Source organism: Neomonachus schauinslandi, chromosome 8 (assembly GCF_002201575.2).
Source record: "Neomonachus schauinslandi chromosome 8, ASM220157v2, whole genome shotgun sequence".
Classification (NCBI taxonomy): Eukaryota; Metazoa; Chordata; class Mammalia; order Carnivora; family Phocidae; genus Neomonachus; species Neomonachus schauinslandi.
Window position 1 is genome coordinate 1,868,561 of NC_058410.1, and position 14,189 is coordinate 1,882,749.

Here is a 14,189-nt window from a genome sequence, read left to right on the forward strand (position 1 = left end):
GTATCATTCACCTGTCATGTCGTCTGCGTAGTGGGTTCTGGCCGGGCCCACAGAGCTGGGGAACCCCTTACAGCCAGCCAGTGCATCAGGTCAGCACCCGGGGGTAACGGACCCCCCAGGAGCATGGGCCGAATGAGCACCCGACACAAAGAAACCCCCTCTGCCATAGGTACACCTTACCACACAGAAGCATGGAGAGAACATATATATTTTATCTTTGTCTCCTATTAAAAAAAAAAAAAAAAGGAAAGCTGAAATAATCTGCCCTTCGGCCGTCAAGGAGCTGCGTGCACGAGAGGCTTCTCCCTGGAGCGACAGTGTCGCCACACTGTTTAAAGGCGGAAGAAAAAGGGCTGCTGTTTGCTGAAAAGGCCAGCGAAGTCAGACCTGGACTCAGGCCTGGTGTCTGATGCTGCCCATATGCATTCAGAAGCCGACTAACAAAAAATGACCTCGTTAATACAACAGATACATCAGCCAGTCTGTAATCCTCTGGCCAATGACACAGGTCATAGCACCAAATTTCCCACTACTGACGTCAAACCCACTGAAGTTACAACAGAAAAGGACCCTGGCATTTTTCCGCAGACAGTAAACTGGTACGGCTGATAAACTAAAATGAAGTCCATGTGAAATTATTAAAGAAAACAAAGAATAAATGTTTACCGAAAAGCTTTCTTATTCTACCAATAAACAGTAATATCCTGGACAGTTACATCTTAATTGGCAAAACAATGTGAATACCAATTCAATTGAGTTTCTAACAGTTGATTATTCAAAATCTATTACCAAGGTAATAATAATGAAATAGATTAGTCATTGCAAAAGTTCTTTCATTTGCTCATGTATTTATGACTACGTAAGAATACACAGAATCAACTTTATGACTGAGAAAAGGTCAAAAACCATAAACAAACAGTAACACTTAAAATTAAGGGGGAAAAGCAAAGAGGAACTAAATCTAAACACACTGCAGGCATGCTTCTTGAGAGGCACGAACTATCCTGCACTAGGACACCCCTAGGAACTGGTCTACTAGAAACACAAAACCACCACCACTGAGAGAAAAAAAGAAAATCAAGACAGGAAAAAAGGACCAAAGGAAAGAAATGAGAACATACCAAATCTAGAACAGAGATTGCTGGCAGAGCAGTCTGCTGCAGGTAACAGAGAGGAAAAAAAAGAAAGATGAAGTGTGAAAAAAAGTCAAGTTTAGACCTGTATTCCACCACCACCGGCGCGTCGGCTGCTCCCGCATTTCATCTGCGTCTGAAGGACAACCCAACGAGAACAGTAAACGCTACAGACCGGCTTCCCGAACTCAGAAATAGGAAAAGGTCCACAAACGTATTAAACACTTGAGTTTCGTTATTAAGATACATGGAAGAAACTTTAAAAAGTATCATTTCCCTGAGCTCATTACTTGGGAGACTAAGATATTAATCTTAAATATGATTAGTGATAAATACACAGATACTTTTCTAACTAAATTATCATAAAAAACTTGCCAAATGTCATAATTCATACTAAAAGGCTTTGAAATAGTCACTGTTTGAACAACCTGGAAAACCTGACAGACCCTTAATAAAAATCCACTGTAAAGAATAAATGCAGCCATGTCACAATGCAGATGCTAACGTCCCACTCTGGGACGCAGTTACCACAACGGAGGTTCATGATGTCTGCTGACTTACCAGAGACCTCAGCTTCACACTCAGCGTGGACGGCAGCAAATGGCACGCTCTCCTGTTTTGGGGGTGAGAGATCTGAGGCCGGGAGCACACGCAGCTCCTGGGATGACCCACTTGTCACTAGGGGCACGGGCCAAAGCAGAGGACCCTGCACCGAGCACTCAGCCACTGGGTACACAGGGGCCTGGGGTCCTGACCCCAGAGTGGAAACTGTGCAAAGAATCCTAACCCTGTAAGTGACCTGTTACTGATCCACCAGTTGCTCTTTCAAATATAACAATACTGATGGTACGCAGAGCTGTTTTTAAGGACGTTTATTCCGGGTGCCTCGGATAATACTGATAAAATCATGTCACAGTTAAAATTTGGGCCTTTGTTTAAGGTACCTCAGTGTTCCAGCCGAATTTGTGGCCGAGTTCCATATACCTTTTGCTGAGAATATGTGCATAATAATAAGTGTGTGACATGTTTCAGGAAAATAATTCACAGGGCAAACTCGAAAAGGGATCAGACTGCTGGCTTTATGTACTAATAATTATCTAAGATTAAGCTGCATCAAGATGTGGAAAGACTGAAATGTCTGACCTAACAGTTAATTTGTTTAGATCTCTAGTACAGACAGCATGAAATCAAAGTTGCAATTAGAAACAAAATCCGGAAGTCATGCTCCAGGCTGTCTTTCCCCAGAACACTGCACTGTAGAGAACTCACTGACATGTCACGGTCAAATGCCTCTCCCTCAATAGTTCTCTTGACAGGGTAACAAAGAATCTTAAATTGGCACTTTTATGATCTATTCCGTTCAACTAACATAAATTTCACTTATTTTGATACAAAGGAATAAATTACTTTTATCAAATGGAGAAATAGGAATAAAATCCTAAATTCTCAGTAATCTTTATACTTACACCACTGAAATATAGTTGTTTAATTTGATAAGTATCTGCCTCATCAACCAAATGAGCACTCTACAGAGTGCTCTTCCTGGTAATGACATTAAACCCGTAACTCTGAAGTTCTCAAGTCTTCTTTGTTACCCACCATCCCTCGCTGATCATTGAGACCAGGGGTCAGCAGACGTCCTGCCACCTGTGAAGGACGTTTCGGGGTGCACCCTCGCTGCTCGGGTACTGTCTAAGGTGGCTCGTGTCGTTTGACCACGGAGCTGCGCCGTTAAAACAGCCCGTACGGCCCACGCAGCCTCCGATACTCACTTTCTGGCCATCTGAGAAAAAGTTTTGCCAACCCCTGATGAGGATTATTACTGGTTACTAACAAATTAGTGGTTATTAACTTGTTTTCTCAACTGAAGTGTTAGTGAGAAGGACAACTACGAGTTTGCTAATTAAAACAGCAAAGTTCCACGTGGATGGTATTTACTTTTCAACATCTAAGCCTCTAACCCTGGCTCACCCTGCAGGACGCCAGCTAGCAGCGGTAGGTACAGTAACACGCGACAGGCCAGGGCCCTTGCCAACCCTCCGGGAGCCCGGGCGTGGCCACCCCCACGAGCGACACGCACAGGTACGCACGCCCACAGCACTTCTCCCCTTTACCCTTGCTCTCCGCTCAGCCTCGAGGCGCTGCATGATCAGCATGGTATCCACGTCATCGTCCTCCTCTTCCTCGTCATCCTCGTCCTTCTGTTTGGACTCCTGGAGTCTCTTCTGGAACTGCCATTCCAGCATGAGTTTCCGCAGACGGTCGTTCTCCTCTGCACTGCGCTCAGGCTTGTTCTGGAGCTCTTGGATCTCCCTGCTCAACATATCCACAATGTGCATCTGCTGTTGCTTCTCCAGCTTCTCCCGGGCATCCCGCTTCCATGGGTCTGGGGACAGACTGTCTCCGGACGACAGCTCCTCTTGGCTGACTGTAATGTACTGCAGGTCTCTGCGCTCGATCGTGCGGGGCTGCTGCTGGGGCTGCAGCTCCCGAATGACCGTCTCTTGGGGCCTCTGGAGCGTAGAAGGCTTTTCTGGCTTCACGTGTGGGACGGTCACAGGAGAAAACGGGGCCGGGTTCAAGGACTGGGAGCGCATCTGGCCCAGCTTCCGCTCCTGCTCCCTGCGCTTCCTGTCCCGCTCCTCTTCTAGACGGGCCTTCTCCTTCTCATACCACCGCTGGTGCTCCTCCCGCTTCCTCCGCTCTGCAGCCGCTGCCTGAGCAGATGCAGGTCCGGTCTGGCCGGCAGGAGGCGGAGGGAGAGGCAAGTCCATGGGCATTCCGTCGAAGTCTCCAGCGTAGTGCGTGGGGGGCGGCGGGGGCGGCGGGGGCAGGTCTGTCTGCACAGGCTGGGAGACGGCCACCGTCACGGGCTGCACGGCGGCTGGCGTCTTCCAGCGCCCAGGGCCGCTTTTGGTCAGAGTGGACGCGGGGGTGCCTGACTTGGAGGAGTGGTCCAGGTGCTCTTGGCTGGAGGTGCTGGAGCCCACGGAGGAGCTCTGATGGATCCACATATCACTATCAGACTTGCGATCCAAGACTGCCTCGATCCGATGCCGCTCTACCTGGTAAGCTTTATCCTCCCGAAGTTCCTCTTGGGAACGGGTAACACGCTGGAAAAAGGAAAAAGGAAAACTGTTCTATTTCAGCCGCTTAGAAAAAAATTACTAAAACGCGTAAATGTTTTATCTTTGGGGAGAAAACATTGTGGGGGAAATTGTTAAAGAGAGTGCCGAACAGAGGTTGAGACCGTCCAGCTCCATAACTCTGCGGGACGCACGATTGGGGGGGGGGGGGGCACCATGTCCAGGGGGGGGGGTGGGGTCGGTGCTTTTCCAGGGAATTTATCTGTTACAAACAGGAAGGAGCTGTACTTCCCATCTGCATCACTGGCAAACATACAAGGCATACACATGCAGGTACTTCATGGACAAGCATGGCCCTCCCCAGTCGTCCGTGGGCCCTCGCACGCATCTGCAAAGGGGTTCCTCCCGCAACTGACTTTGAAAGGATGAATGTGTTTAGTGTAATTACATGAAGAGCAACAAGATTTACTCCCCCATAGTAAAATTCTGAGTAAGAGTCATGATCCAATCTTAACCACATCAGCCATGGTTCCACCAGCTGACGACTGACTTTGGGAACACTCCAACAGAGCTGGGCACACGCCAGGACGAGCCAGGCATCCGGGTGTCTCTGTCCCCGTCTCAGAAAGGTACAAAACAGTGTGTATGTGTGGAAGAGACCAAAATGAACACTCTTCCAAAGGGCTAGTCTCTGCACAATGGCATGTCTAAAAATTGTTTCAATTGATAGAAATGGATTTACTATGATGTCAAACATTTTTTTTCCTATCCTTTTAATATGCAAAATAGAAAATGAAGATGCAAATCTGGAAAATAAGCTGTTTCCTTTCCTTAAAAAATAAGCCAACAACAAAAAAATGAACTAGCACTTGACGAAAACAGCAGCCTGAGAGAAGAATGGAGTACTTACTGCCCACGTTTCGCTATAGCTGTACTGTGCCCACAGAAACAGTTTCCTGCTCGCTGGGCCAAGTCCAGACCCTCGAACAAGGCGGGGGTTAGGGGCACCGAACCCTGGGTGGTCAAAACTCCACACACAACTTCTGACTCCCCAAAACTTAACTACTAACAGCCTACTGCTGACTGGAAGCCTTACGGAAACATCAACAGTTGATCACCAAGTATTTGGTATGTCTTATTATACACTGTATTCTTACAATACACTCAACTAACGAAGAGAAGGCATCATTAAGAAAACCATCAGGATGAGAACATACATTTACAGCACTGTACTGAAAAACATGGGCATAAAAGTGGACATGAGCAGTTCAACCGATGTTGCTCAAGTCAACGGTATCATTCAATTTCCTACTATTTGTAGGAACAGATACTTTTATTAAAATACAAGATGTCAGAGGTCCCGCCTCAGGTTCTCCACCAGCTTCTCCTTCTGCTGCCACACCAAGCCTCCTGGATCACTGCCCTGCTCTTCTGGACTTCACGAGCCCCCTGGGGCCCTTGTTGCATTTCTCCATGTCTCCCCTGCTAAGTCCTACCCTGAGGCTCAGTCATGTCAAGATCCACATAAGTAACCCATCGACATGCTGACCTCTCAGCATCCTGACTTCCCCTTCTAGCTCATTTACCTCTGAGGTGAGGCAGAAGCAAACAGCAGACATACACTATGAACCTAGAGGCTTAATAATGGTATTCCCGTCAAATAGGAGAAAACGTGTAGATGCTCTTGACACAGGGGAAGGAGATTTTCCTAAGGGCTAACAAAATACGCTAGAGGAAGCAGGGCACACAAGTACTTCACTGTGAAAGAGAAATCTGGAGGAAGACCTTCTCCGCCAGCTCCAGCCAGGCATCCAATGGTCCCAGACAGATTTTGGGGGGAGGGGGGGAGTGATCAGGCCTCCCTAGGAAACAGGCAGGAGGGCCCCGTGGACAAGATGACAACATCTGTGACCTCAGGATAATTTCTTGCCCTCAGAGAATGTGGCTCTTCCTCACGGCTACTCGTGCCATTCCCTGTGCCTGTGAGCCCTCCTCTCTTCTCCCGGCCTTCCCGGCTCAGCTCAGCTGCGCCTCCATCCCTGGGCTCCTCCGACCACCTCAACTAAAGCACCACATCCAGAATTCACTATCCAGGATCCGTATTTGTTACATATCCTAGACTGTGCCTATCTCTACTCATACGTTTGATTTCTTCTCCCAGTCTTCCACAATGCAACATTATCTTTCCAAACAGAAAAACACATCTGATAATGTTCCCCAGCTCAACGACTCAAGACTGATGCTCCCCTCTCTAACTTGGATAAAACCCCAATTCTGCTGCTTATCACTTCAAGCCCTTGCTGTATGGTTCCAGGCTGCAAAGGCCTGCCGCTGCCCCCTGCCCCGAGCCTGGTTCCTGCTCAGCGGCACATCTCTGTGCCTTCTCACTTGGTCTGAAAAGCTCTTCTGTTCAGAGAGCTGTAATGTAATGCGGGAGCCCGGGTGCTAGTCACACCGAGACTGAAAGGTAGCTCTGCCTCTCAGTGGGGACCCAGATCTCCAGCAGGACTTACTACACTATACTGACTTTATCTGTCTCATTTCTTAACCACATCATTAGTTTTACTGGCGGGGACCACGGTTATGTCTGCATCCCAGTGCCCGGACAGCTTCTGGTGCAAAGAAAAACACACATCACTCATTTCTCACTCCTTGAATCAGGAATCCTGCCTCACAAACTGTAATGAAGGTGTAATATTACTAACCCTTCACTAATCAAATATCAAGGGAATAAAGCATTCCTTTTCATATTTAGTATTCCTTCCTATCCACTCTTCCTCAGTTAACCAGGAAACCAGGAAAGAAAAAAAAAAGGTATCAGTCTCAGTGCTGTCCTACAGAGAATATTGACTGTATCTCTGAAATCATCCAGATTTTACCCTGTCAAACTGGTTTATCTTTGACGGCTGCGAATGTTCATGGACTCCTTCTCTCTAACCTGAATTGCAATACTGGAATGATTACTGTCTGCGTGCATGTGTGGCTTCTCCTCGTAATTTGGCCACTGGTTCTGAGGAGGAGCCATCCGGTCCTGGGATTTGGAAGCTGGGAAGGTGAAATACTCTCTGGTGTACGTCTGAGTGGGGATGGGGTAGGCCTCAGGTCTCGGTGGAGGGGTCTGTTCCTGTAAAATGGGAAGAAGAAAGAAAAGTGAGCTTTTGGCAATTTGTACATAAACTAATTTAATTTCCAAAGATTTGTTTTAAAATACAGTAGATACATTTAAAACTGTGTTAAAAATTAAAAGTGTTTGATCCTATACGGAGAATAATGAAAAACCTTTTATTTTGCCCTGACTTCTAAACTTAAAGCTAATTTCCTTATTATGTTAAAAATGAAGAAGCCCCCAGGAATTCTAAACACTGCTGATGTGCAGAAGAAATGCACGAGGAGACAGTTTAGGGATTCTGCGGGAGGCCTGAGTTTTGGCTGTAGTGAGGATGTTCGCTTCACTCTCACACCTCAGTGCAGAGGTTCCCGGTGGAGACAGACGTTATCTTAGCTGTTGTTCCAGGGGCATATGCGCTCTTCCCTCCAGGGCTAGGAGGCTGATCTGTTGGAAAGAGACAGTGAAAAGCAAGGTTTTTTTTTTTTTTCCCAAGTATCACAATGTTTATTCCATGTCACGTGACAAGAGCTCTTTAAGGGCAGTGACCATGTGTCCCGCATCTTCAAACTGCCAGTGAGGAGTCAGCAGAGACCGCTAGAGGCCACGGGACAGATGAGGGCTCATCACACCCTCTCCTCTCTCCTGAATAATCAGAGCCCAGAGCTACCAAGCTTCATCAACAGACCAGGGACTGGCAAACATTTCTGGCAATGGGACAGACCATAAATATTTTAGGTGCTGCAAACTTTGTATGTGTTGTATATCCTTCTGTTGATTCTTCTTGTTAACAACCCTTTAAAAGTATAAAAACCATCTGAGCTCCTGCTGGCAGCCTGCCAACTCCTGCTAGCGACAGGATCAATGGCTCGTCTAGAGCATCCACTGAATCAAAGTGTTCTAACCTCGTTTTCATTTTCTATTGGCAGAACATTACTTTTGATATCTCTCACAAAAAGCACATTTCTGTTAGCCAGGATATGCAGGTAATCCTACTGCTTTGATAACTAAGCAAGCACGAGGTGTCCCCCCAACACTGACGGTGACTGAGCATGTCCAGGCCAGGGAAGGACAAGCACAGTGACCCTTCTTACTTGCCACGTTGGGGCTGGAGCGGTGATCAGCCCGGTTCTTCATCAGTCTGTCGTCACCTGGCAATTTCTTAGGTTCGCTATATTCTGCCCAAGGCAGCTGAGGGCTCTCAGGTGACCCGTTTGGAGCTGAATTATTGTAGAGCTCAAAACCTTCACTCTTTGGTCGGGGTTTACCTGAGCCACGACGATCTGAAACTGAAATCAAAGTGCATTCAGGCTCTCCTCATTTATTCAAGATTTTAAACACCCTATTTAGTCTTCAAAGAGAGATGAATCTATAAATATTTAAAATTTTGTAAGACCTTATTTTTAGTGAAGAAATAAGGTAATTTTTTTTATCTAAGAGTAAAATCTTTCTCGAGAACCTTAAAAGCAATACTTAACTGGCACTGATGGGAAAAGGTGCTCTTTCCAACCTTCTTTTCTCATAAACTCCACCTGTTAAGTCACAAGGCTACTTTTTTTTTTTTTAAAGATTTTATTTATTTATTTGAGAGAGAGAATGAGACAGAGAGAGAGAGCACGAGATGGGGGAGGGTCAGAGGGAGAAGCAGGCTCCCCGCCGAGCAGGGAGCCTGATGCGGGACTCGATCCCGGGACTCCAGGATCATGACCTGAGCCGAAGGCAGTCGCTTAACCAACTGAGCCACCCAGGCACCCCACAAGGCTACTTTTAAAGTAACTTTTTAAAAGATATACTTCCCTCACTTTCTAAAACACACTCCTCTTTTTAGTAGCTGGCAATGCCACCAGCTGGTGTGACTGTCCACGCTCTACTTCTGGCTTTCATGTCTCCCTGTGTGGCAGTGTTCTCTGTTCTAACAGCTTCCCTCTGACTTCTAACTCATGGTCTGGTTTGCTTTTCGGAAATGACCCTAAGCTGTGACATTAGACCACCAGTATGGTACCGTCCTGAAAAAAGTGAGAAATATGCTGAGTTGAGGTCTATACTACAACACATGGTTGTGTGAAGATACGCGGTTTATTCCAGTGAACAGCAGGCCCAGGTTCTCAGAAGCTTTGGCTGCTGTCGCTGTGCTACCCTTAGGTCGACTTCAGGTCCTGGACTTGGTGGAAGCTCCCGGATCACTGACTGATGAAGAAGGGAGCTCCGCCAAGGCCAGACCGAGTGGCTGTGCACAAAGTTAACACAGTAAATGCAAAGTATATAATGATTTAAAAAGATAATGTGAGTCCTAATGGGTTTTTCTCTGTGATTTCTGAACTAATCCTTTTTAAAAAGCCTTAAATTTATATTGGTTTTATTCTGAGATTTTTGACGTAGGTACAAAATCATGGTTCCCACCAACAGATTACTTTATCCGAGTAACTGAGCTTTTAATTTAAAGTGAACTACATGTAACAGGATAACCATGTCCTACACACACAGGACTGAATATACTATTCATACACACACTCATATACGTTGTTTCAGTAGAGAATCCTGCTTGTTCTTTGAAGACTTTCTATCCCGCGTCACCCGCTGACTACGACTAAGTGCCTAGTGCAGGATGGACAGAAACCCTCCAGCAGCCAGCCAGTCCCATGGGGGTTCTGGGAGGGCGGGAAGATAGTGCATCACCACGTGGCCAGACACTGAACGCTGCCCTTGGCTACTTATCCCGGGCATCTTGCCGAAGTGCCTGCATCCCCAGCTGGGATGGTGAAAGCAGTAGCACCTAATCTAAGGTTTTTGTGGCTATGAAGATAAGGTCAGGACAGTAAAATGCCTGGCATGCGGTAAGTGATCAATACAAGCCAGCTATTATTGGCAGTGGTCAAAGGAAGAGACGGCATGCAATTCTCCACAATGAGCTCTTACTTCTTTGCATCATTGGGGACGGCTGATTGAGCAGGGTGGCGAGGCCGTGATAAATTGCTCCCTGCTTTGCGACTTCTAGTGTTACCACAGAACTTGTTCTTGTCATGAGTTCTGCCGCCCTAGGAAAAAGAGAGTAGCACAAACATAAAGAAAATGTCACAACGACAGCCTGTGACCAGAGCAACCGACGGCTATTTTGAGTAACAGTTCTGACCTTCAGACAGATGACCTACTACCCATTCCCTTCCTTTAAAGATTAACTAAGCACACATCTCCTATTGTCATATTAAGAACGGTAAGATGATACTCAGACATTCCCAGGACGTGCCACGAGTATGTTTTTTTAAAGCTTCAAAGAAACTGCTCCAAACCAAAATACATATTTATAATCTGCTAACAAATGAGGTGTCATGTACACTGGTTTACATTTAAAAAGGTGAAGAGTAAGGGCACAGCCTTTTAGCATTATTTTTTGTCTTCTAATTCCAAACGTGAAACATCCCTAAACACGTTAATATTCAGCTTTAAACAAATACATAAATGATACCTTTCTTGAGAGAGTCCTACCAGACTTCGTCCGTCCACACTGAGGAGCTGGTCTCCTGCAGCCAGGCGTCCATCCTGTGCACACCCAAAACGCATGTGTTTTGGGCGGTGGGGACAGCCAAGGGCAAGAGGAGGAAGAGGAAAGTCAATGGCAAGGAAGCTCACATTTGTTTTTTCAGCAAACAGTCTACATGGTGTTTTATAACAACACATACCAGTGGGTCATAGCAGGTCATTTGCTGACTAGGACATACTGAAAACTTACATCTTTAAAAATGACACTAACCCCATCAGCAGCACCTCCTTTTACAACAGACTTGACATAGATTCCAAGTTTATCTTGGCCAGCACCCTAAACAAAAACAAGGCAACACTGCTTGAAAATACACAGTAAAAAATACAATACTCAGTAAAATAAAACAAAAATAAAAAAAATAAAACTAGTACATAGATAATTGCAACAAAAGTCCTGGTTCTTGCTTTTACATGAAAATTAGTACTAATAAAATTAACACTCTATTTGGTAAATATAAAGGAACGAACAGGAAATGTACCTATTTTATCTTCCTAAATCAAAGAGTACTTACTCTGGAAAAATCGATTATTAATAAACCAGTTGATGAGATGGCTAAGTTTAAGTGAGCTAAAGCTACCCTCATGACATATACTATTAATCACTTAGATACAAAAGCAATTTACTATAGTATTTTTATATTCCAATATTTGCCTATATCCCCTTATTATTTCCAAAGCTGTATTTTAAAACTTAAGAAAAAACTTCTTGTGGCATCCAGGAAGGGGGACTTAGGTAGTAAGGGAGGATTCTGTAGAAAATCCTGTGCATCGTTTCAACTGAAGGATCATGTATTCTAACTCTAGATGAATACGGAGCTAGGAGCCCCGATCCACACGGAATGCACATCAGGACAAGCAGCTTCTGTGAAACAGGTTTCAGGAACACATACAACTCTTGTACAGAATCACCAACATTCTACTTGGACATTCCAACCAGAACATAAAAATCCATTATGGATAACTTATTGGAATGACCGCAGGAAGCAATCGCATGCGTGAAATCTCACCCGGATAGCACTGCCCATGTTCCACAACCAAGGATACGGGTCTTAGCTCAGGGTAATTTCAATAGTTATGAAGTACTGGGTCATAAATAAAAAATATAAAAGGTATCCCAGAGAGTTGTAGATACAGTGATTTCAATAAATGACTTAATTGAAACAAATGTTCTACAACACTCTGGAAGTACATAATTTCCACTGGAAAACTCTTCATTCCTCCTTTTCGCTAAGAGAGCCAGTTTGGAGACTACAGTCTGACTGGGGAGCTCTCCCCTCAGGGAAAATCCAGCATGTAGCATGCCACTGTTTCATGAGCCTAAAACTAAAACCATCTATTACGTATCTCATTATGAAAATGGCATAGGATGTCTCAATTTAACAAAACAACTCAATTTTGGGAAACCGTGTGTTTCAAGTTTCGTGTGGTTACATTACCTGCGGGCTGAGTTTATAAAAGTTCTATACAAGGTAAAAAAATCAAGTCCTCTCTTTTGCAGCTCCCCACCCTCTGGTCTAGGTTTTCCCATCTGTTCACCTCCAAATGTTCCTCGGTGTCTGTCTGTACCATATCCCCTCGCTGCACATCTCCTGCCCAGCCCCAGACACCCGACTGCCTACCAGACAGACGCATGCCCCTTACAAATCATCCAGCACTTCCAGTACAACAGGATAACCAAGTGCAAGCTGACACCTCTGCCTGGTCCTTCTGCTCCCCGCCCCCCCACACCCCCACAGACACAGCACTGAAATAGTTGGCAAAGCTTGTACTTTAAGTTTGAAATTCCACAATAAAAAATACATATAGTAGGCACTCAATAACTGGCAACTTCCTGAATTTTAGCATGTCACTTAGCGAGAGAGAAATAGAGCAATAGATACACCTTTTACCTGACTTCGCCCAGGCCAATCCTGGGTTTCCCTGAACCTAGGGACCTAACATGCAATTGGGGGAATTCCTTCTAAGCCGGCCCCACCCCGACCCCATCTGTTATATGACATAGGGTATTCCTTCTCATGTCATCTACTTAAATGATTTTTCCCCAATATATTCCATACTTTTATGTAATCTGCGACTGACTGCTTAATTCAACAACTCAGCTATTTAAATGACAATTTTACTCCTTCAACAAATATTCACTGAATGCTTCCTTATACTATCCTAAGCTCTGCACACACATCCGTGAACAAAGCAGACAAACACCCCTGCCCTCATGAAGCTTATATTCCACAGTAGTCTTCCCTGTAGCTGTCTAATAATTTTGGCTGGGGCACTGAAAATCCCCTTCTTTTCCTTTTCTGCAAATGCTGCAGGGTATTTCCTTACAGCTAATACCTGAGGCCAGATTGTTTCTCAAAGGTTCTAAGCATAACTACCTGTTTCCTGTGTTCTCTGTCTCACCGAGAGCAAAGCAATGTTCACAGCATTTCAGGATAGTTTTAGTGTGAATGGGTGGGCACTTACATCTTCATGATGTAGTATAGACCGTAAAAATTGTCCTTTTAAGAAAATGCTTAATTACTACCATCTTTGAAAAGAAAAATGTTTACTAGTAATACTAACAGCATATTTTTAGTAACAGTGATATAAATAATAAAATACCAAATACATATTTATAAAAATTTTTAAATTTTTAAAAAGATTTTAGTTATTTGACAGAGAGAGAGAGCATAAGCAGGGGAAGCAGCACACAGAGTCAGAGGCAGAGGGAGAAGCAGGCTCCCAGTGGGGAGCCCGATGCGGGACTCGATCCCAGGACCCTGAGATCATGACCTGAGCTGAAGGCAGACGCTTCACGGATGGAACCACCCAGGTGTCCCCCAAAATACATACATTTCAAAACAATAAACCAAGACCTCCCCCACTGCTGGTACTCTTTATAAGAAAAATTATTAATAATGAAACAAATAACATTTATTTAGACAAACTGTAAGAGGACTCTGTCTTTCTAAAAATCACAAAATGGAATGATAAAAGAACAAGAGAAAAAAACCGTTGCTTCTCCCTCCGTCAAGGCTCTGCTCACAGAGCCTCTGTTGCTCCTTTGTCACAATTCCCACTCTGGGAAGGGGAGTTCCACACTCAGCATGAACGGAAGCTCCACTGCAATACCCCTTTCTGCCTTCAGCCTCTCGTTCAGACCAGGAATCACACCCCTGAGGGGAGCTACCAGGCCCCACATTCCATTTTAGACAACTGATCCAGGCTTCCATGTGGGAGACTCTGTACGAACTGCAAGTACTATGTAAATTACCGGAAACCCCGTAGCACCTTTCGAGAGGCAGTTTAGGATCTGACATGCGATGTGAGGTTTATGAAGTCTACGTT

General features: G+C 45.1%; 1 protein-coding gene across 9 annotated transcripts in view; it reads right to left on the reverse strand.

Moving 5' to 3' along the window:
- The window catches only part of AFDN (afadin, adherens junction formation factor), a 101,298-nt gene that overhangs the window by 14,728 nt on the left and 72,381 nt on the right, over window positions 1–14,189 (reverse strand). For all 9 annotated transcript variants that reach the window (XM_044917435.1, XM_021693258.1, XM_044917434.1 and 6 more), the window contains 7 exons: window positions 11,074–11,139; window positions 10,789–10,862; window positions 10,242–10,360; window positions 8,420–8,614; window positions 7,681–7,772; window positions 7,158–7,343; window positions 3,248–4,246 (listed from right to left, as the gene is read on the reverse strand). In XM_044917435.1, the coding sequence (XP_044773370.1) occupies window positions 3,248–4,246; window positions 7,158–7,343; window positions 7,681–7,772; window positions 8,420–8,614; window positions 10,242–10,360; window positions 10,789–10,862; window positions 11,074–11,139 (1,731 nt within the window). The remainder of the gene's footprint in view (window positions 1–3,247; window positions 4,247–7,157; window positions 7,344–7,680; window positions 7,773–8,419; window positions 8,615–10,241; window positions 10,361–10,788; window positions 10,863–11,073; window positions 11,140–14,189) is intronic.